This window comes from Ovis canadensis, chromosome 2 (genome assembly GCF_042477335.2).
Source record: "Ovis canadensis isolate MfBH-ARS-UI-01 breed Bighorn chromosome 2, ARS-UI_OviCan_v2, whole genome shotgun sequence".
Classification (NCBI taxonomy): domain Eukaryota; kingdom Metazoa; phylum Chordata; class Mammalia; order Artiodactyla; family Bovidae; genus Ovis; species Ovis canadensis.
Genome location: NC_091246.1, coordinates 210,812,710 through 210,836,886, shown reverse-complemented (window position 1 = coordinate 210,836,886; position 24,177 = coordinate 210,812,710). Strand labels below are relative to the sequence as shown.

General features: G+C 37.0%; 1 protein-coding gene across 5 annotated transcripts in view; it reads left to right on the top strand.

Moving 5' to 3' along the window:
* The window catches only part of RAPH1 (Ras association (RalGDS/AF-6) and pleckstrin homology domains 1), a 100,863-nt gene that overhangs the window by 66,425 nt on the left and 10,261 nt on the right, over positions 1-24,177 (top strand). For all 5 annotated transcript variants that reach the window (XM_069578066.1, XM_069578065.1, XM_069578064.1 and 2 more), the window contains 8 exons: positions 6,533-6,610; positions 7,048-7,207; positions 10,902-11,023; positions 12,259-12,324; positions 13,863-14,006; positions 14,865-14,975; positions 22,581-22,679; positions 23,692-23,812. In XM_069578066.1, the coding sequence (XP_069434167.1) occupies positions 6,533-6,610; positions 7,048-7,207; positions 10,902-11,023; positions 12,259-12,324; positions 13,863-14,006; positions 14,865-14,975; positions 22,581-22,679; positions 23,692-23,812 (901 nt within the window). The remainder of the gene's footprint in view (positions 1-6,532; positions 6,611-7,047; positions 7,208-10,901; positions 11,024-12,258; positions 12,325-13,862; positions 14,007-14,864; positions 14,976-22,580; positions 22,680-23,691; positions 23,813-24,177) is intronic.

Sequence of the window (24,177 nt, the reverse complement as noted above, 5' to 3'; positions counted from 1 at the left end):
AACAACATACAGTTCTGAGCGGGGAGCCTCTGCAAAAACAATGCCAACCTGTTTCTTCTAAGAGCGGCATTACTGCCAGCGCAGAATGTTTTATAAATGGGAGCACTAGGCAAAGGACCCATTGCTGACCTGATGCCCATAAGTCTCTGGGTGCCATCCAGAAGACTGACCTTCTGATACAGTAACACATCTTTGTCCCTCTTTATTCCCTTAGCCTGCTTTATTTATTTCTCATAGAACTTACCACTGACTGACTTATCCCATGGCTCTCTCTTTCTTATCTCATGTTAAATGTAAACTCCATGAGATTAGGAACTCTATATTCTCTGCATTCAAGCCCAGACCTGCATAGTCTGGACAAACATCTCTCATATAAAAGAATGGTCCTCTAGTGACTATCAGGGTTTCAAGGACTGCTGTACTTGTTAACCACTATTTCTTCAGAGAAGTTGTAAAACTGCTGGTATATTACTGAAAGTGTTTTATCTTTGATAAGCAGTTTTTATTTACTATTATCCCCCCAAAGTTTATGTTAAAATCTTTACAGACAGACGGGATGTGACATAATGGGAAGAACAGGTAGTTGTTCACTTCATAACAGCCTGTATGATCTTTGAAAGATAATTCTTCCTGGGCCTAAATCAGTACAATGGACATAATAATAATGTTAGTCCTGCATTATTGATAATTAAATGAGGCACATGCCTTATAGTACATGGCAAGTAGGTGTTTGATTAATATTAGTTCCTTTCTTAGTTGAGAATGTATTTCATGATTTCTTCAGGGGGAAGTAAACTGAGTGGTTACTATGATTATTTTGGTTCTAAGCAGTTTGATAGAACATTTCATGGGCAGTAAATTGTTCATCACCCCAAGTTTTCTTTGAATCATTTTAAGTTACATAACTGTATTACTGTTGTAATCTATGAAATAAACTTGATCTCAATTAAAAAAAGCTCACTTATTTTCAGCCCCTTAATTTCAATCCCGTTTGTTCTGAGCCCAAAATCATTTCATAGTTGAAGGAATTCAAAGCCAGTTCTTTGCAACTTTAACTTTCTATAAGTATTCTAATTTTTACTCTAAGAAAATGCTGTAACATTTTGTAACCACAGCATTGGCTTTCATTTAATCATAAGATCTTCACTGAGTTTTTGTCCTTTATGTAAATTTGAGAAGGCTTGGCATTTGATGGTTATTGATAGCCACACAGGAGTTTTTCAGGTGGAAAATAGGTTGTCTCTTGCCCTTTTAGGGAAGGGGTAAGACAGAAAGTTAAGTTGTTATATGTGTGAGATATCTTTTACTTTCGTTTAGGATGGTTGTGAGACAGTGTGAACAAAGGGATAGTCCAAAGATAAGGGGCAGAAAACTTAAGACCTCATTTTGCCCATTTTAACAAACAGAATATGAGATGAACAAAGCTTTGTTCTTTGTATTAAACTTGGCCTGCAGACACTGAACACAGCTTTGTATTGCCTAAAGAAACTATTAGATGTCTTCTAAGTATATAATCTATAAATAATACATCAGCAAAGATTTATTGATCTTTGCTGCATCACACGACACTCTGATCTTAAAACAGTTTCTTCCTTTTTTTGGTTGTTACAGTTAAAAGTTATGATTCTAGATTAAATATAGTAGATAAAAACCATACTTTCGGAGTGAGTGAGTGAAGTCGCTCAGTCATGTCCGACTCTTTGCAACCCCATGGACTGTAGCCTACCAGGCTCCTCTGTCCATGGGATTTTCCAGGCAATAGTACTGGAGTGAATTGCCATTTCTTTCTCCAGGGGATCTTCCCAACCCAGGGATTGAACCCGGGTCTCCCGCATTGTAGACAGACGCTTTACCATCTGAGCCACCAGGGAAGTCCCCAGACTTTCTGAGGAAGAGCTTATTGTCCATGGGAAGTATAAAGTACTATGAATCTTGCAATTTGATAAAATATTTTTATTTCATTTTGCTTCGGTGACATTCAAATTCTAAAAGAGGCTTCTTGCAGAGATTAATTATCCTTGCTAATGAACTGGAGAAGAGTAAACTGAAATTTGCCTACACTGGAGTTAAGCTTGTGCGTGCATGCTCAGTTGTGTCCCTGTGTGCTCAGCTGCGTCCGACTCTGTGACTCCATGGACTGTAGCCCGTCAGGCCCCTCTGTTCTTGTGATTTCCCAGGCAAGATTACTGGAGTGGGTTGCCATTTCCTACTCCAGGATATCTTCCTGACCCCAGTGACTGAACCCGTGGCTCCCGAATCTCCTGCATAGGCAGGCAGATCCACAGCTCTTAAATTTGAGGCAGCTGTAACACGGACCAATTTATATAGTTATTAAGAGTAGTATTTTGAGCAACTGAAAGAATAGCTGAATTTGGATGTTAAAATAGCCCCACCTGGCTGTTCTACATAAAAATGGTTTCTTAGTGATGGCTAGTGGAGAAGGCAGTGGCATCCCACTCCAGTATTCTGGCCTGGAAAATCCCATGGATGGAGGAGCCTGGTAGGCTGCAGTCCATGGGGTCACTAAGAGTTGGACACGTCTGAGCGACTTCACTTTCACTTTTCACTTTCATGCATTGGAGAAGGAAATGGCAACCCACTGCAGTGTTCTTGCCTGGAGAATCCCAGGGACGGGGGAGCCTGGTGGGCTGCCATCTATGGGGTCGCACAGAGTCGGACACGACTGAAACGACTTAGCAGCAGCAGCAGCAGCAGCAGTGATGGCTAGGGAATCTAATTGGTTTGATGTACGTTAATTGGTTGTTTCTCTTGTTTCTGTAATCTTTTCTTCCTATGTGTCAACTTTTTAGCCTTTGGAGCAGAAACTGATCTGGGAGTTGAAACTAATCTTATAATTGAATGACTTTTTATGTCAGTGCTTCAAAAGATAGCATTGATTGTATTCTATTGTATTTGGTAAATAATAGTATACTAAAATGGAAGTATGAAAATGCTGCTTTGGTATTTATAACCAGTATTAGAATGTTATATTAAAATTTTTATATTCCCTTTTTGAAAAGACTATTTTTTAAGAGCAGTTTCAGGTTCACAATAAAATTAAGAAGGTATAGCGATTTCCCATATACTACTTGCCCTCACACGTGCATAGCATCCCCATTATCAACATCCCTCACCAGAGTGGTACATTTACTGCAATTGATGAGCAAGTATAGGTAGCATTATTATCACCCAGAGTCCATGGTTTACATTAGGGTTCACTCTTGGTGTGTATTCTGTGGGTTTGGACAAATGTATAATGACATAGAGCTATCATTTTAGTATCATACAGAGTAGTTTCACTCCCACAGAAATACTCTGTATTCCACTTATTCACGTCCCTCCCACCTCCCGCCCCCAACCTCTGACAACGATTATTCTTTTTACTGCCTCCATAGTTTTACTTTTTCAGGATCTTGGATAGTTGGAATCACATAGTATGTAGCTTTTTCAGATTGGCTTCTCTCAGTTAGTAATACACATTAAAGTTTCCTCCATGTGTTTTATGGCTTGATAATTCTTTTTTTTTTTTTTGCTTTTGTGAGTTAGTTGCTCAGTTGTGTCTGACTCTTTGCGACCCTGTGGACTGTAGCCAGCCGGGCTCCTCAGTCCATGGAATTCTCCAGGCAAGAATACTGGAATGGGTTGCCATTCCCTTCTTCAGGGATTCTTCCCTACCCAGGGATTGAACCCGGGTCTCCTGCATTCTTTCTCTTTTTTTTTAAGCATTGAATAATAATATTCCATGGTCTAGATGTTGCATAGTTTATCCATTTGCCCACTGAAGGATATCTTGGTTGCTACCAAGTTTTGGCATTATAAGGAAAGCTGCTATAAGCATCAGTGTGTAGGTTTTTGGGTGGAGGTAAACTTTTCAGCTCACTTGGTAGGTACTAAGGAACTTGATTACTGGATGGTGTTGTAAGAGCATATTTAGTTTTGTAAGAAACTACCATAGTATCTTCTAAAGTGGCTGTACGATTTTGCATTCCTCAGGGAAAAGTGAAAGTTCCTGTTGTTCTACAACCTGACCAGCGTTTGGTGTTTCCAGTATTTTTGCAGTCTAAGATGATACATGCGTAGTGGTATATCATTGTTTTAATTTGCAGTTCTCTCATGGTATATATGAGCAGCTTTTCACAGGCTATTTGCCATCTGTGTAATCTTTGGTTAAAAAAGATTTCATCAAATCTTGTTTTGGTGAAAACCTTCTGTTCAGGTTTTTTGCCCAGTTTTTGAACTGAGTTGTTCATTATTTTATTGAGTTTTAAGAGTTCTTTTATGTTTTGGATGTTGGTTCTTTTATCAGATATGTCTGATAAATATTTTACTAATATTTTCTCTTAGTCTATGGCTTGTCATTCTCTTGATATTCTTTTTCTTAAAAATATTTTTTTACTTTGAAGACATCTTTTTTCTTTTCTGTTTTTAATTTTACAGGCTAGTTTTAATATAAAAGAATTTGGCCTTGTAGAAGTTCATGTTTATATTCCAGCTACACAAAGCATTGATTCTATCTGTTCTTCCTCATCAGACTTTGAGATTTAAATTTGCTTTTCAGAAATATGAAGTGAAAGTTGAAATTATGCTTTGGAAAATTTCTTTGTAGCAGATATTCATACCAATATAAGGATGTGGCAAATGACCCATGAAGAAACATACAATCATTATTCCCTTGAGAAAACACTCATAAAACTTATGCTTTACTCTTTTCCAAAATATGGTCAAATAACTGATTTCATAAAAACCACTGGGAAATGCTCATACTTAAAATTCCTTTATAGAGTAGTGCTCTACTCATCAGAAACACACATAGAATTTGGTAATTTAATAAAGATTTTGTTTCTCCAAGACACAGAATTCTAGAAACTGAGAATTTTAATGACAATATTCTAGTTTTCTCATTTTATAACCTTCTTTAAAAAGAAGAAATATATATCTTAAAATATACAGTCAACATATTTTATAATTCTATAGTTTATTTGCATAAAGAGGAGAAATAGGATGATTTAATCTTTAATCGAAGGAGTATATATACCTAAGAATCTAAGAATCCAGTCTTACTCCTCTTTGTCGTTAAAATGCACTTCTTTGTTCTCCGTCTAATTGGGTTTGCAGATAGTATTTCCTGACCTTGGTTATTATGTTAATTCACTGACTGCTTTCATTGAAATGGATCAGATTTCTGGCAAACAAGCCCACTGTCTTCCCTAACTGTTTTCTTCTCTGTTCTGCAGAGTAGTAAATACTAAGCTTGAAATGAGGGAGACATTGGCCTTGAAATGAGTATGAAACGAGAAGAGAAGCAGATCAAAAATAAGAAAGCCAACAGAATTTAAGAGAACAGGGAATAATCTGTTAAATGAATTGAGTTAACTTGTTTTTTTGCCCTGAAAACTTCAGTTTTTTAATGAAGAATAACACATGGGTTGTGATTATTAGTCACAATCTAGAGCAGATAAATTAGTCTAGTTGATGTAAATAGGTTTCTCTCTTCTTTTTTTAAGTCATGTTAAGTAAAGGAAGATAAAATATGGTATTTTATATTTTCTTAGATATTTTAAATATTTTCTAGAGCAACCAAGAGCTTAGAATTAAAAAGTAATTCTTTATTATAAGCAAAGGTTTACTTTCATGAGTTTCTTTCAACTGGAGATTAATGCTGCAATGTACTATGGCCTCTTGCTGGAAAGTACAAGTAAGTACAAGGTATTACAGTACTGTATGTTATTCTAGGAGAAAATAGGCAAATGTTTTATTTTATTTAAGTATAGTTTTGTTTTATTGCTATTCATTTAAATTTATGAAGCAGAAATTACTATAAGTTAAATATTTGGAAAATTACATTTAGTATTTTAAATAGTGTGAATTAAAAACCAAATTGAATTTAGTGACATGAGACATTGATTATATTGTGTGATTGTTCCAAAGCAGAGTAAAACTTAGAATTAAATGCACCCTCCTTTGTTCATATTTATGTATTAATGAGAACATACCTATGTTTTTATTATGATTGTTTTTATATGGTTGCAGAGAGATGAATTGATGCTGGGTTTTTTTTTTTTTCTTCTGTTTTTATGATGATGATACGTTTTCAGTACAACAGGACACAATGTTGATATGCAAAAGATTGCCCATAGTTTCGAGGGGGGTATAAATTCAGAGTCACTGGCAGGCCCACAGATAGCCTCCTTTTCCCTATCTTGAAACCTGAAATTTGTCTGTTTCAGATTGACAGTCAAGAATAAAACTGTTGGATTAAATTAAAATTAAATTAATTTACCACAGCCCTAGAATATGAAAATGTAGTCTTAATATAAGAAATCTTCAAGTGTGGATCTTAAAAAAATTTTTTTAATAATATGTCTACTCTCTTTGTGAACCTGGTTATTTCTAAAATGTGCTCCATATTAAGTGTGTGAAGTTATATTCTTACTGAAATTCAGTGTTAACAGTGTTCTTAAGGATAAAAAGACTTCTCAAAAAATTCTCATTATTTTAGCATTAGTTTATCTGAAGTGCTTTGTGTCCACAGGAAGAACAGGCAGCAAAATTGAAAGCTGAGAAGATCAGAGTTGCCCTAGAGAAAATTAAAGAGGCACAAGTGAAAAAGGTGATATTTGGGCTTTTTCTTGGTTTGGGATTTTTATCCATTTTATGGATTTATAAAGAATTGCCTTGTTTATATAATATAACTGTAAGATGCAGCAAGCTATAGCAGGGTATTTCTTTCTAAATACATTTCCATATGTATTTGTTGGTGAATAAAATACATTATAAAAGAAATAACTTTTCTGGTTCTAAATTCTAAAAGAGTAAAACAAAATAGCTTTATTATAATCTTATATGTTATTTTAATTTTTAAAAAAGCATTAAATTTGTTTAGTTATTGAATACTTAATTTTAGAATATTCTTGCATAATAAAGTCATTATTTGTGTTTTAACTTATATTTAGCTAAGGACGTTGTTCAGAATATTATTCAATATTGGAAGTTTTTAGAATGCCTGTTTTTCAGTTTGTATTTAATTTTCCTTTTTCCTTTTAACAGCTGGTGATTAGAGTCCACATGTCTGATGATAGTTCTAAAACAATGATGGTGGATGAGAGGCAGACAGTGAGACAAGTGCTGGATAACCTGATGGACAAATCCCACTGTGGTTATAGTTTAGACTGGTCTCTGGTGGAAACCATCTCTGAGTTACAGATGGGTTAGTAATATCATTGCTATAATTATTTTTTAAATTTCTGTGTAATTTCAGCTGTTTTCATGTTGATAAAAGCAACTAGAGACATTTTAATATTTTTTCCTATAGTATAACCCTGGCTTTTTTACATTTATCTTTTCCCCTTCTTCCCCCATATATTTTGAGATTTCTTTGAGTACAGTATCATTTCCAGTTCATTTTAGATTTTCTTCTGACCAAAACAAAGTTGTCCTTTTTTTAAGATAATAAAATATTTTTTCCCTTCAGATATTATTAAGAACTGCATATATTGGACACATTACTAAAAGCCATCACATTTATTCACATTTGTACTGAAGCCTTGATAACAACATTTGACTTTCAGGGGAAACATAAAGCACATCTTATTTTTAGCTAGATGTACTAACTAAGTCTTAGTTTCCTATGTTTTGTAGTTCGTTATGGTGTTTTTTAACTTTGAAAATTCCTCATTTTTTTGATACCATCTTTGACTTTTTTTTAAATTAATTTGTTTACTTTAATTAGAGGCTAATTACTTTACAATATTGTAGTGGTTTTTGCTATTGACATGAATCAGCCGTGGATGTACATGTGTTCCCCATCATGTACCCCTCCTTCCACCTCTCTCCCATCCCATCCCTCTGGGTCATCCCAGTGTACCAGCCTGGAGCACCCTGTCTCATGCATCGAACCTGGACTGGCGATCTATTTCACTTATGATAATATACATGTTTCAATGCTATTCTCTCAAATCATCCCACCCTCACCTTCTCCCACAGAGTCCAAAAGTCTGTTCTTTACATCTGTGTCTCTTTTGCTGTCTTGCATATAGGGTCATCATTATCATCTTTCTAAATTCCATATATATGTGTTAATATACTGTATTGGTGTTTTTCTTTCTGACTTACTTTACTCTGTATAATAGGGTCCAGTTTCATCCACCTCATTAGAACTGATTCAGATGCATTCTTTTTAATAGCTGAGTAATATTCCATTGGGTGTATGTACCACAGCTTTCTTATCCATTCGTCTGCCAATGGACATCTAGGTTGCTTCCGTGTCCTGGCTATTGTAAACAGTGTTGTGATGAACAGTGGGGTACATGTGTCTCTTTCAACTCTGGTTTCCTCAGTGTGTATGCCCAGCAGTGGGATTGCTGGGTTGTATGACAGTTCTCTTTCCAGTTTTTTAAGGAATCTCTACACTGTTCTCCATAGTGGCTGTACTAGTTTGCATTCCCACCAACAGTGTAGGAGGGTTCCCTTTTCTCCACACCCTCTTCAGCATTTATTGTTTGTAGACTTTTTGATAGCAGCCATTCTGACCGGGGTGAGATGGTACCTCATTGTGGTTTTGATTTGCATTTCTCTGATAATGGATGATGTTGAGCATCTTTTCATGCGCTTGTTAGCCATCTGTATGTCTTCTTTGGAGAAATGTCTGTTTAGTTCTTTGGCCCAGTTTTTGATTGGGTGTTGTATTTTTCTGGAATTGAGCTGCAGGAGCTGCTTGTATATTTTTGAGATTAATTCTTTGTCAGTTGTTTCATTTGCTATTATTTTCTCCCATTCTGAAGGCTGTCTTTTCACCTTGCTTATAGTTTCCTTCGTTGTGCAAAAGCTTTTAAGTTTAATTAGGTCCCATTTGTTGATTTTTGCTTTTATTTCCAGTATTCTGGGAGGTGGGTCATAGAGGATCCTGCTGTGATTTATGTCAGAGTGTTTTGCCTATGTTTTCCTCTAGGAGTTTTATAGTTTGTGGTGTTACATTTAGATCTTTAATGCATTTTGAGTTTATTTTTGTGCATGGTGTTAGAAAGTGTTCTAGTTTCATTCTTTTACAAGTGGTTGACCAGTTTTCCCAGCACTGCTTGTTAAAGAGATTGTCTTTTCTCCATTTATTTCTTGCCTCTTTTGTCAAAGATAAGGTGTCCATAGGTGTGTAGATTTATCTCTGGGCTTTCTATTTTGTCCCATAGATCTATATTTCTGTCTTTGTGCCAGTATCATACTTTCTTGATGACTGTAGCTTTGCAGTATAGTCTGAAGTCAGATAGGTTGATTCCTCCAGTTTCATTCTTCTTTCTCAAGATTGCTTTGGCTATTCAAGGTTTTTTGTATTTCCATACAAATCCATCTTTGACTCTTAAAAACCTTAAAAAGGTTTCTTTTTGTAATATGTGATTATAGAAACCTCACAATAATTATTTTATTAGGCTATATTTAGTCAATAGTCAATTTCAACTTGCCATTTTGTTTATAAAATATATTTGCATTGCTTTTACTGTTATATCTTTAAATATTTTATAGCAGTTTCTAGAGCAATAAAAATTTGATAATTAACCTTTTTCTCTTAGAATGCACAAACACAAACCCCAAAACCAAACCATCAGTTAGAAGTTTATTAACAGATATAGGCAGATATTCTAATAATACTTATTATAACTATTCTTGAAGCATTAGAAAGGTTCAAGTTCACAGATGTGGCATCACCATACCCAGAAAATTTTTGGCTGCTAGTTTGTAGAATATTTCCATGACTGTAGGTTTAAGATTCATAACTATCATTTAATCATATGTGGCACAGTGATACAAATAGAATATGTAGTTATTTATTACTTGTTGAATGAATAAAAGAAAACTAAGAACCCCAAATAAGATGGTAAAATAAGCTGTGACAAATGTAAATCATTCATTTAAACAACAGAGATTATTAGGAAGGATGAATAAACAAAATGCAGTTGTTCACTATCTACAAAAGACCTTTTTCCTAAAGACACAGAAAGCTTGAAAGTAAAAGGAATGTGGAAAGACACTAACCAAAAGAAAGATAATGTTAACTATGTTAATATCAGACAAAATAGACTTTAAGCAATATACATTACTAGAGATAAGGAGAACCATACATCATCAGGAAGATAAAATCATTCTAAATCTTATGTAATAATGGCATTAAATTACATAAAGCAAAAGTTGACAGAACTACCAGGAGAAATGCACAAGTCTGCCTTCACAGTAGAAACTTTTCACCTAAGAATCTTTGCAATGATCAATATAATCAAGCAGACAAAAATGAATATAGATATATTTAGAGCACTAATAATAGGAAAATACACATGTTTTACAGGCAGAAGTGTAATGTTTCCAAAAATTGATTCCAGTATGAGGTCATGAGCAGCTCTCTAGAAATTTCAAAACAAAAATCAGTATCTCTAGAATATGTTCTTTGAACATATGTTCAGACTATAGGACATGTTCTTTGATTCCTAATTTGGAAATTAGAAAATATATCTATGTTAAACAATTTATAGACCAAAGAGGAAATCATCTTGGAAGTTTTTGAATGACAAGGAATAAATAGTGTTGGAAGCACTCAATACCAGAATTTATGAAATTCGACTAACAGATTCTGTTTAGGGCAGGATAGTAAAAGGCTGAAGGCTAAAGAAGACCTTGAAGTCAGGCAATCTAGATTCTAGTCCTGATCCTTCCTTGTAGCAGCTGTGTGACCTTGCTAAAGTCACTTAACACCTTGAGGGCATGTTTCCTTATTTGAAAATACAGGAAATACCAGATAGTCTCTGAGGGTGTCAGTTTTAGATTCTTTGATTTTGCTGTCAAATACTTCGCAAGGTTTCTTGTCTTTTATGCAGTTCTGACAAATACTAACAAAATACTGGTGTTTTATTTTGGGACAGAGAGAATCTTCGAAGATCATGAAAACTTGGTTGAAAATCTTCTTAATTGGACAAGAGATAGCCAAAACAAGCTTATATTTATGGAGCGTATAGAAAAATACGCACTTTTCAAAAATCCACAGGTGAGGCTATGGCTTGCAGAGGTCAAATTCTTAAATGTTCATATTATATAATTTTCTGCCTGCTAAGTTAATAGAGTTAAAAGACTGACAGCCACCCATTTGGAGCTTTATGGCTGCAAAACCCCATGGGAGCATTCACTAGTGCCGAGGTGGCAAGTCTGCTGGGGCCCAGCTGTCAGGCCTTAAAGAAGCTGCTAGTTCCACAGAACCAGATGGGGTGAGCCCTCGGGAAAGCAGGATTACCTCCAGGGGGTTAGCAGATTTCTGTTCTAATTCAGAGCCGTTTTGGACCCTGCTCTTTATTCAGTGAGGCTCATCCGTCAAAGAAAAGCACTTATATATTTAAGTTTCTCTACTTTTATTGTTTATCCGTTTAACATTTTGATTTGTTTTCTGAGTTTTTTTTTGAAAATCCCAGTAACCTTGATTATAAACAGTCCCATGTTCTATTATATGTTACCTTGATCTGTTTGGTATCTTTGCTTGTCCCAAAATGTTTATGTTAATTTTCCTAATACCCAAATATTTTATAAAATATCAATAGGTGAAAGAAAACAACACCACTATAAAAAATATTTATGAGGAAAAACAGTGGCTGTGTTAAAGTTATTGAATAGTTATCCTTCAGACTACATGATCATGACACATCTTTACTGGATATTTTTAGTGAAGAATACACATTTAGGAATACTGACAATTTTTTACGGATGATTATGAATAAACATTTCTTAAGGATAATAATTTGAATTCAGATTTTAGTTGAGTCAAGTAAATGAGATCATGGTAGTCTCAGAGAATTTAGGATTTCTTCTTTAAAAGCCAGAACATAGATTAAATTTTCTACATCTGAGTCAGTTAAGCTCAGCATATTTTAAGCAAATTTGCCCCACTTGTTGTACTTAAATGATTTGTAAACCTTTAAGGTCCTGTCAGTGTAGCTTTCATTAGATATATGAAAACATATTGCTGGCTGTTGCATGTAGTATCTCCTCAGGGTTTGGGGGAGGGAGGTTTATGGAATAACTCAAAATAAATGGATAAAGTAAGGAGGAGGCCAGTATTAAGCACTTCTGTGAAGATGCAGGAACAGGCTTCAAAGGAATGTTCGCCTCACTCTGCATAGGCAGAAATACACGCAGAGTTGCTATGTGTCTAGAAGAAATCATCTGTGTACCTGTGCCAGGAGAATAGTAGAGTGGATTTGTCCTTTAACATTCATCTACTCATTTTTCCAGAATTACCTTCTGGGGAAAAAGGAAACAGCTGAGATGGCAGATAGAAACAAAGAAGTGCTGTTGGAGGTATGACTCTTCCTCCCCACCCCCTTTCCTTGTACATTATAATATTAAAATATTAAGCATCTCTTCTGAAGTCCAGAATGTCATTGCTCTGTATTGATAATTACAATAGATAATTACAATTGTAACTAGAGAAGCCTGTTTTCTTCCATAGCCTGATGGGGAGAGTTCAGCTTTGTAACTGTTAGAACACTGAAGAACCTTATAAAAGCTATTATTTTGCCAAACAGTATACTAGTGGGTTGAAAGGACTTAGGAGCTTTTAGAGGACAAGTGAGAGAAAAGGTTGGGTCAGTGAAGGGTGTGATTGTGCTTTTTTATCTGCTTACCCAGAGAGGAATTTGTATATAGTTATTTACCAAATAGTTCAAACCTTAGTCTGAAATAACTAATTTAAAAAATCATAATGGTTATTTTCCTAAAAATATACATCTCCTTATTTTGAAGATTAATAAAACAAATTCAAATATAATTGAATTTTTGCCTTTTGCTGATTTTAGAGAACTAAGGTCCAAGATGTTAGTATGTTTGAAAATTATCTGAAAAAATTCATATTTAGCAACAAGACTATTGGGGGATGAAGATCAGCACTCAGCTTTTCATAGGGAGACTAGTTATAATTAAGAAAAATTCTCTTCATAATTCCTAATTTTTCTGTGTTTGGGGGGAGAAATTAATTCATATTCATGTGTTCAAATTTAGTGAGGATTTTTACTTTCCCTTTACTAAATACATGATTGACTTTTTAAATTCTTATCTAAATATAGACATTAGAATCCAAACTTTTTAGTTTGTTTACATTCCTTTCAACTTAGTATTAAACATTTAAATAATAAATGCTTGCCTTGTTTTAGATCATATGCACTGATTGTTTTTAAATTGTGAAAGTGCAATCATTTGTTTAGCATGTTGCCTTCTTTTAAAATATATTCCTATTTAGCATGCAGCTAATATAAATTTGGGCTTCTCTTGTAGCTCAGACAGTAAAGAATCTGCTTGCAATGCAGGAAACCTGGGTTTGATCCCTGAGTTGGAAAGATCCCTCCCTTGGGGAAGGAAATGGCTACCCACTCCAGTATTCTTGTCTGGAGAATCCCATGGACAGAGGAGCCTGGTAGACTACAGTCCATGGGGGTCCCAAAGAGTCATACACAGCTGAGCCACTAACACAGTTGTGGCTAATCTAAACGTTAATTTGGAGACAAAGTCTAATGCTTCTGTTAGTTCTGATGCTTTCATTAAATTTACTGTATCTATGTTTTTACAAATGCATTTAAGGGCTGTTATGTGCAACTCAGCTGACGTTTCAGCTTGGTTTCATAAAAACAATTTTAGGGAAAAGTTCACAGGGATTGCCATAGTTGTTGCAAAGTAAAGCCATGTAATGTTTGGAAAGTTCTAATTGAGGTAAAATTAGCAGCATGGTTTTTATGCATAGGTATTTTAGTTTAATCACAGTGTCATGCATTTCACAGGGGTAGGCACAACTTTGGTTTGAGAATCCAAGGATCATGTCTTTCCCAACCATCTTCTTATTGTAGGAGTGTTTTTGTGGAAGTTCTGTAACTGTACCAGAAATTGAGGGAGTCCTTTGGTTGAAAGATGATGGCAAGAAGTCCTGGAAAAAGCGTTATTTCCTCTTGCGAGCATCTGGTATCTACTATGTCCCTAAAGGAAAAGCAAAGGTGTGTCCCTTCTGCTGACTTTAAGCTTCCTCATTATGCTGATTAATTTTAATCTGTAGTGAGCAGACTGACACAGTGATAACAGGTGGTGATTTGTTTCCACTCATGAGCATTGCTTTGTTTATTGATCTATTATAAGGAAGAGAAAACCTGAAAATGTTTATTTTCTGCTCGTTCATTGGGCCCATCTCGGTTTTCCTGGTGAATTTGAAACCATGCTTTTATTATTTTTAAAACTTCTGCCAGAGTCATTTTTGTTTTTTATTGTTTGGGGGAGAATAGCTTTCTGGGCTTACAAGGCATTTCAGCTTTGCTTAGGTAATATACTTCTGCTGCGGGCTCTGTTGGTAGCTGTCACTTCTGTGCTTAGTAGGGGCCAGCGCTGTTGAAGCTCTCTACAGGATCATCTCATCAGGTCTTTACCACCGTCCTGGGAGGTACATGTTGTCTCCCCTTTTTAACTGGCGAGGAAACACTGACTTGAGAATTTTGTGCTTGAGACATGCACAGCAGGCACTGAACTGCCTGGTATCTCTTGTTCTTTCCAGAGAGCTCTATTATAATACTATATTGTATTTGATATACTATACTGTATTTAAATTCTCTTTAAAATACCACCCTTTCCAAGTAAGTCAGTGTTCATTATGAATGAGAAGATGGTACGTGAAATGGACTGCCTTTCTTGTTGCGTGGTAGATTTAAGGAAGAAACATCTATAGAGAATCTCACTGTCTTATCTTCTACAAAACAGCAATAATTTCTACTTGGTAAAGCTTGATTCTCAGAAGCTGTTACCAGTGATGTTTGCTTGCTCACCTTGTTATTGTTAATTCAGTCTTTTGGGCATTTTCTTCTCAGGTCTCTCGGGACCTGGTGTGCTTTCTTCAGCTGGATCATGTAAACGTCTACTATGGACAGGACTATCGGAACAAATACAAAGCTCCTACAGACTATTGTCTGGTGCTCAAGGTAAACGTGTGTCTCTTTTTAGGAATTTTAATTGACGTTAGATGTAGAGAAGGTTACTGGACATCTTAGAATAGTTTGGGTCTCCACTGAGTATACTATTTTTGCTTTATTCTATAGTGTGTAGGTTTTTAAAGGAATGGTTAGGGGACTTTCTTAGCAGTCCAGTGGTTAGGACTTGGCACTTTCACTGCTGGGCCCAGGTTCAATCCCTCATCGGGATTAAGATCCCACAAGCCAGAAGGCAAAGCCGATAAAGTAAATGAAGAGACAGAGGAAGGGAGGGAGGGAGAGGGGAGGAAGGGAGGAAGCTGTTCGGTAGCTGACCCTGGTAAGAGTGATGATACTGGGAAATGGGTACTGAATTACAAGCTTTGAGTCATAATATATAAAATGGATTAGATTATAAATTTGAGGCTTTCATTTAATAGCAACCTTATTTTAGGAAAACTTAGATCAGAGCCACATATGGGGTGAAGTGAGGGAGAAACATAGATGTTTGTGTATTTTAGTTCTTTTCCTATACTAACTCAGAGAAACCATCAGATGACGCTGTGCCTGAGAGTTCAAAGTAGACTGCATTTCATCCAGTCCAGAAATAATTCTTGTCTCCCTTTTCTTCTGAACCGTAGCCCTGGTAGCCCATGCATGTATTATGACCTGTTTTTTGTGATTTTTTTTTTCCCCCTTTATCCAAACTTTTGAGTTTCTCATACTTAACATATTTGAACTTTTGAGAACTTACATTTTTGCTGAATTTTACTGATAAATTGCAACATTAGGAAAAGGTAGCATTAAAAAGTTCAATATAGTTATGGGGATGATTAAGTTTTTTCTCATTGGCTCCATCCCAGATCCCCTTGGTAACTACTTAGGTCTACATGTTTATATCATCTTTGCTTTTGTCTAAGAATTGTCACTTGGGTTTGAGAAGGTGGGTGTTTAGGGTTTGGGGGTAGAGTTTTGATTGCTTTGATAAAATTAGATGTGTTATAATGGTAACCCTTTATTAAGTGATCATTTTTGGAGAAAACTCTATCATTTAATTACAGTAGCAAATAATTTTTTTCTAAGTTAATATAAAGTAGCTTAATCCAGCAGTTTTCAAAATGAGGTTCAGGGTCTCCTGGAGTCCCTGAGAACTTTGTCAAGGGACCCATGATATCAAAGTTATTCTTCTAATAATGCTAAGATGTTACTTGCCTTTTATACTCTCATTCTCACAGGTATATAATGGAGTTTTCTAAGAGGTTACATGACATGTGTTGATACCTTTGCTGCTCTGGGTAGTGGAATGTATATTTGTTACATATTCTTACATTTGACTTTTTCTCAGCTTTAATTTCTTACAAGGTAAATATAAATGAAAGTTACTTGGGGGTCTCATAACACAGAGGCAATAAGTGGCTCAGAGTTGTCAGTGAGGACCCAAGTTCTTTCCATCTTTCCCTGTTCCATCTTCTGCATATCAGCTTATTCTCAGACCCAGCAAAATCCAGCAGAGGAAGAGGGACTATTTTCCCCCTCCATTTGTCTTTTTTTTTTTTTAAGAGGAAAGAAGTATTTCCCAGGATCTCCCCCAACAGCCCTCTCCTTGAGGGTCATTGGCCTAGAGTAACATGCCCTCCTACACTAATCACTGGCAAGGAACAAAGCCACCATTTTTTGGTTTACATTAGTCAGAATTCACTCTCTGAGTTGAATCCAGACACACTAGGGCTCAGTCAGAAAAGAGGTAGGGAAGAGAAGAAAGCCTTGGGGAAGGCAGCCAGCTGTGTCTGTTAGGGCCAGTTGTAAGCAGGACCATTGACTAGTATTTTAAGCCTTTTTGCAGCTCACAGAATTCTTAGGTTAAGAATATTTTTGTTCCAGGGGTTTATTGGTTTGTTTTTATAATAATGATTTGTATGCTTCATATTTGCTTCTCGCAAAGAGTGTGTGTGTGTGTGTGTTAGTCGCTCAGTTCAGTTCAGTCACTCAGTCATGGCCGACTCTTTGCGACCCCATGAATCACAGCACGCCAGGCCTCCCTGTCCATCACCAACTCCCGGAGTTCACCCAAACTCATATCCATCGAGTCGGTGATGCCATCCAGCCATCTCATCCTGTCGTCCCCTTCTCCTCCTGCCCCCAATCCCTCCCAGCATCAGAGTCTTTTCCAATGAGTCAACTCTTTGCATGGGGTGGCCAAAGTACTGGAGTTTCAGCTTTAGCATCAGTCCTTCCAAAGAACACCCAGGACTGATCTCCTTTAGGATGGACTGGTTGGATCTTCTTGCAGTCCAAGGGACTCTCAAGAGTCTTCTCCAACACCACAGTTCAAAAGTATCAATTCTTTGGCACCCAGCTTTCTTCACAGTCCAACTCTGACAACCATACATGACCACAGGAAAACCATAGCCTTGACTAGACAGACCTTTGTTGGCAAAGTAATGTCTCTACTTTTTAATATGCTATCTAGGTTGGTCATAAGTCACTCAGTCGTGTCCAACTCTCTGCGACCCCTGTGGACTATAGCCCACCTCTATAGCCCCTCTGCCCGTGGGATTCTCCAGGCAAGAACACTGGAGGGGGTAACCAATCCCACTTTCACTAATCGAGTGAAAGTCACCCAGTTGTGTCCGACTCTTTGCGACCCCATGTACTACATAGTCCATGGAATTCTCCAGGCCAGAATACTTGGAGTGGGTAGCCTTTCCCTTCTTCAGGGACTCTTCCAAACCCAGGGATTGAAACCAGGTCTCCTGGATTGCAGGCAGATTCTTTACCATCTGAGCCACCAGGGAAACTCCTCTAGTAAAATAGGTTAAACTAGTCTCCATACTTATATTATCTCTCTACCTAGGAATATTTAATGTATTGAACTAAAAAAACAACATACCACTGGATGTAGATAATAGTAAAGATAATGACCACCATTTTCTAAAGAACCAGGGTGGAAGGTACTGCCCTGGAACACTGTATGCATCCATCTGACAAGTCTGATCTAGAGTCCCCATTTTCCACATATGGAAACCTGTTTAAGGGATCATTTTGCCTGAGACCACTCAACTATTGGGCTTCCCTTGTGGCTCAGCTGGTAAAGAATCTGCCTGCGGTGCGGGAGACCTGGGTTCCATCTCTGGATTGGGAAGATCCCCTGGAGAAGGGAAAGGCTACCCACTCCAAGTATTCTGGCCTGGAGAATTCCATGGACTGTGTAGTCCATGGGGTCGCAAAGAGTCAGACACGACTGAGCAACTTTCACTCAACTATTGGTATTTAAGACATGTCTTTTTTCCTTATAAACTTGCACTAGCTTTTGCCTATGTAGGTATTTTTATTCTTGAACATGTGAGTTTTGACAAACCAAAAAATGCTGCCACACAGGGTTGATACAAATGCAAATGTAAGTATTTGTAAGGGCCTGCTCCCCTTCATCAGCTCTGGGCTATAATGACTGAGTCTGAATCCTTCCAGTGAAGTGCAGGAGACAGGAAGTAGGTACATACTTGTAGGAACTCATGAAACACATTATTTGGTAATTAGTTTTTTAAAGATAATAATGAAAATAATAATGATGGGAAGAGATGATTCATGAAATTTGACAGTATAGAAATAAACAGGATATATGTTGATATATTATCTGAAAGACGTACCCACTTGGGAGACATGTATATGCATGTATAATTAAGTTCTTAAAGGAAACCCGAGTTTTAAAAATACATATACCACAATAATTGTTGGAATAGAGTCATCTTAGCTAGGACTAAATTTTCATCCCTTGAGAAGTGAGACAAAGTAATTTAATACGTTAGATGGGAAGGAAAGAAATGGTCAGGATTTAGGGATAGAATATGAGCATGAACTTCTCAAACACTATTGTTAATAAAAGGTGTTATAATGATAATACTGGAAGTAATAAGGTGGAGTTTATAGTCTTAATTTTTAGTTTCTAGCATGTTAGTTGAGAGAATTGATTTTCAGGTGTATATGTATTCCCAGAGTAATAAATGGATTCAGTATTTTCTTTTGGCACTTGGACCAAGATTTTAAAGCATCACTTTTTAGTTACAGAATTTTAGGAATTGTCTGTCTCATTCTAATTTCTGGCATACATAGACAAAAATAATCTGGTAGCATGATAGTAATCCAAAATTTCTTAATTCTGTTCTTAAATGTTTTTATTTAATTCTCAATTTTTTTGCCTTTTGTCAGAGAATACAAACTTTCCAAATCAACATAATTTTAAAAATCAAATGATAACCTTTCTTTTTTAATAGCTGTTCATTTTGGAGGGGGTGGAGCATTTTCATTATATACAGTCTTAACTCAGAGTTGCTGTGAGTGCAGTTCCAGACCACTGTAATAAAGTGGATATCGCAATAAAGCAAATTATATGTATTTTGTGGTTTCCCAGTGAAAATATATTTAAATTGTGCAATAGCATTATGTCTGTTAAAAAAAAGAAAACACAATGTACATACCTTAATTTTAAAATGCTTTATTACTAAAAATGCTAACAATTTTCTGAGCCTTCAGCCGGTCGTCATAGTAACAGCAAGGATCAGTGATCGCAGATCACAATAACAAATATAATAATAATGTAGAAGTCTGGAATTTTGCAAGAATTACCCAAATGTGACACCAAGGCATGAAGTGAGGAAATGCTGTTGAAAAAATGACACCAGTAGACCTGGTCCAGGCAGGGTTGTCACAAACTTTCCATTTGTTTTTTAAAAAAAACAGTAACTACAAAGTGTACCAAGGGAAAGTACAGTAAAACGAGGTATGCCTGTATTCTCTTTGGAGTCTTTAAGAAATCTAAATGTCGAGCTTCCGGTTTTTAGCAAAGAATGTCTCCCTCCTACTCACTCTTAGCTCTTGTGAGATTTTAAAGTGGTGGAATAATAGTGTAGGGTAAAAAGGAGTAAGGCAGCAAATTTAGACGGGCAGTACAAAGTGAAGTCGCTCAGTCGTGGCTGTCTCTTTTGCGACCCCATGGACTGTAGCCTATCAGGTTCCTTGATCCACGGGATTTGCCAGGCAAGTGGGTTACCATTTCCTTCTCTGGGGGATCTTCCCAACCCAGGGATTGAACCTGGGTCTCCCACATTGCAGGCAGACACTTTACCATCTGAGCTACCAGGGAAGCTACCATAATAAAGCATAATAAAGCAGTGGTGTGACTTTAATAGTCTAGGCCCTGGAATGAGACGGCATGGTTTCAAATACTGATTCCTTCACTTACTGGTGAGCAGCTTTGAATGCTATCTTAACCCTTTTGTCCCTCAGTTTCTTTTCATATAGTGGAAACAATAATATGGAACTCTTGGGGTGTTCGTGAGGGTGGGATGAGCTAATACATGTGAATTACTCAGCCTAATAATGCCTGGTATAGACTAAGTCCTTGATAAATGCCACTTTAAATACAGTAACAATATACTAGAGCAACAGCTCACCCCCTAAGGCACTGGTGCAGAGCCTGGGTGACCAAAATGGAGGCTGTAGAAGGAATGTCCTTATTTGGGGGGCAGTTGAAAAAGAATCCTTGAGGTCCTAAAGTGAAGTTACCTGCAGATACTCAGTCATATCATAGTTCTCTTCAGGGGAGTGTCTGGATGCTCAGGTTAGAGAGAGGCGGAGAGGATAGAGGATCATCTCTCTGGTTTTCTATGTTGTATTGATAAAAACACTCCCTTGTACAGAATGATGAGAACACACACATGCGCTCAGGCAAGCCGCTGCTCCAGTTGAGCACCCATGTGTGGTAACTGCCTTCTGGGAAATGGAGGAATCAGGGGAGGATGGTTTGTAAATCACCTAAAGAGAGGGTGTGGCGAAAAAGGCTCAGAGCCATCCTGCAGCCCCAGGGTCAGATATCGGAACCCGGCCCTGTAGGCGAGGCCTCGGGGAAGCAGGAGATGAAGAACAGCTCTTTAAGCCCTAGTTGGCAACACTAAAGAAAACAGTTTCAATCAGCTCATTTTATCTTCTTGGTGAACTGTGGACCCTTCTATGTTATGCACACTGTAGCCCAACACCTACTTCAAGCAGCTGGCAGGTAGTTCTTGACCATTAAATGTTGCTTGAATGAGTGAATGAAATAAAATTCCCCATCCTTCTTTTATAGAAAAATACATACACCTCTACCTGTCCTTTGCTCTTGCAAGATTGCTATGCTGGTTTATTATGACTTATAAGGATCTTGTCTTCCCAGATAGCACTAGTGGTAAAAAGAATCCACCTGCCAGTGCAGGAGATGCAAATGACTCAAGTTCGATCCCTGGGTCAGGAAGATCTCCTGGGATAGGAAATGGCAACCCACTCTAGTATTCTTGATAATACAGGGCACAGTATTTTCCATGGGCACAGGAGCCTGGCAGGGCTACGGTCCATGGGACCACAAAGAAACACAGCTGAGCGACTGAGCACACAGTAAGGGCAAGGGACTCGATCCAAGAGAAGGCTGTGGAGCCTGTCCTATCAGGGGAAAACTGTTAAGTATTGTTTTGCTAACCTGTTACTGTTGACGGCTTAATTGTTTAAAATTCCGACTGCAGCTTTCAGTAACTAAATTGGCTGTGATATTAAATGTTTTCTCATTGAGGGTGAGCTCTATAAAGCAATGAATAGAATGGAATAAATGGATTTACAGTTCTCTTGGCAACCAGAGGGATTGATTTTTAACACTGCAGATATACATAACATATTTGTGGCCAAATTTTCCTGCTGCATCGAAAACTTATAAAATTGCTTATTTTATTGCTCTCAATGGGTTTTCACAACAAACATTTTGTTAGAGAATTTATACAGCCTCTTGTAATTGAACATAAATTTCAGTATTTCTCCAGGTGAAATAAGATTTCTCCACTGAAAAGAGAGGTAGTAATTAATAGTCATTAAATCCAGAACCAAGTGTGATTTAGGGTTTTTCTTCCCAGGGAACTAGAGGTTGTGGCTCAGTGGAGTTAAAAATACTTTGAGTCTATTCTTGCACTTGCATTTTGTAGCCAAGGTCAAGTCAGTCACCTCCCATCCAAGCCTCAACCAAAAAGTACATGCTGCGGTGGAGGGGCCTGCAGAGTGATGCTCAGTCCACAGCAGGGAGCAGCACAATGGTGTGAGTGCCATTGCCCTTCAGGTGCTGTGTCCTGTGCTTCGTCTCCGCCCAGGTGTTCCCCTCCAGAGATGCACAGGAAGCTTTACCGAAGACTCTCTCACTTGGAGTTTTCTGATTCCATGATTTCAGTTCATTCATTCATTCACTTCCATTATAGATTAAAATTTTCACCGACTTTGTTAACCTTGGTAGACTTTGTTCCTTTGAAAGGTAGAGAGGGGTATTTTGGAGTTTTCCATGATGGGAAGGATTTTTTTTTTTTTTTTTTAAACTTTCAACATCTTGGCCTAAAATTTAACACAAGTTGGCACCTTGTTTGTTAGGACCATTTACTTAGGACCAATACTTAGGACCATTTTATTCAACCTTATGGATGTTTAAGAGGTATAAATGATTTGGCCATTATTCCAATGACCTGTAATTTGTCAGGATATGTTTAAGCTTTGATAGAATTTCTCTCTTGTTTCTCCAGGGGACTTAGTTGGGTTTTGCCTTTAATCTTACAGCATCCGCAGATCCAGAAGAAATCTCAGTACATCAAATACCTTTGCTGTGATGACATGAGGACCCTGCACCAGTGGGTCAATGGTATCCGCATCGCAAAGGTAGGTTTTCTTTTGGTCTGATAATGGAATGATGGGTATTTAATGATATGGTTTTGGTTGTCATGACAGTTATTGTTTGTTTCATGGTCATAATTTTGCCAGTGTCTCAGTCTCTCAGGCCTAAGTTTCATGTTTTAAGTGTGTTTTTTCTCAGTGATGGGGATAAACTTTTACCAGCTGGCATCCAAGGAATAATACTGCTGGTAAAAGCTTATGTAGCACCAAAGTGATTTATTTTGGCTTTGGAGAATGCACTATATGGTTGTTATATAGCAGAGTTTAGCCTGAACAAAAGAATTTTTTTTTTTTTAATTCAACTGCCTTGGGGTTGGGGGGAAAATGAATATAGGTGGATTGTGAAGCATTTTTCGGGCAGTGAAAATATTTATACTCTGTACAATACTACAATGGTAGATACATGTCCTTATATACTTGTCCAGACCCATAGAATGTAAACACCAAGAATGAACCTAAGGAAACCTCAGGTATCCATGTGGGCTAAGTGATTATAACAAATGTACTACTCTAGTAGGTAATGTTAATAATGGGAGATGCTGTGAATGTACATGGGAAATCTACCCTCCTCTCAATTTTGCTGTGAACCTAAAAGTGCTCTAAAAATAAAGAAAGTCTTAAAAAAAATTTTTAAGGACATCTTAAAGATGATATGTAGTCCTTGAAAGGATATTTATTCACTTTTAAGTAACTAAAAATAAAGTTTATTATAGACATAAAATCATAGTTGCTTTAAAAATAACTGAAAAAATATTTATGTTGATAATGAACCTAAACAGGATCAAGTATTAACTTCTTGCTGGCTTTCTAAAAATGAGGACAGATAAGAGTAGATTCTAATTTACTGTTATTCAAAGAATTTTTGAAGTATTATAGGGTATTAATTTTAATACAAACTATGAGTCAGTAAACAGAAATGTATCCCCTTTTCCTACCCCATACACCCATATCATACCCAGTAAAATTTGGATGTCCTCCTTTACTGCCTTCTGTTTAGTACGGGAAGCAGCTCTACGTGAACTATCAGGAAGCTTTGAAGAGGACAGAATCGGCTTACGATTGGACTTCCTTATCCAGCTCCAGCATTAAATCAGGATCTAGCTCCTCCAGCATCCCAGGTAGGGTGGAATGCCCCAGAACTCTGCCACCAGCAGCAAGGCGTCTGTATAGTGACTGAGCATTAAATCAGGATCTAGCTCCTCCAGCATCCCAGGTAGGGTGGAATGCCCAAGAACTCTGCTACCAGCAGGAGGCGTCTGTATAGTGACTGATAGGAGGCTCGGGTATCTCAGAGTGGTAAAACTAGGGCTGTGCATAATTTCTTAATTTTAATCAGTAGGCCCATGTGCTATTATTATTTTTTTAATTATTAGAGCAGACAATATCATGGCCTAGTTCCCATAATGTTTTGAAATGGAAAACCAGTATATGAAGTGGTAAAGCCAAGAGTTTTGTTACGAAGTTTATTTAAAAATCATATTGC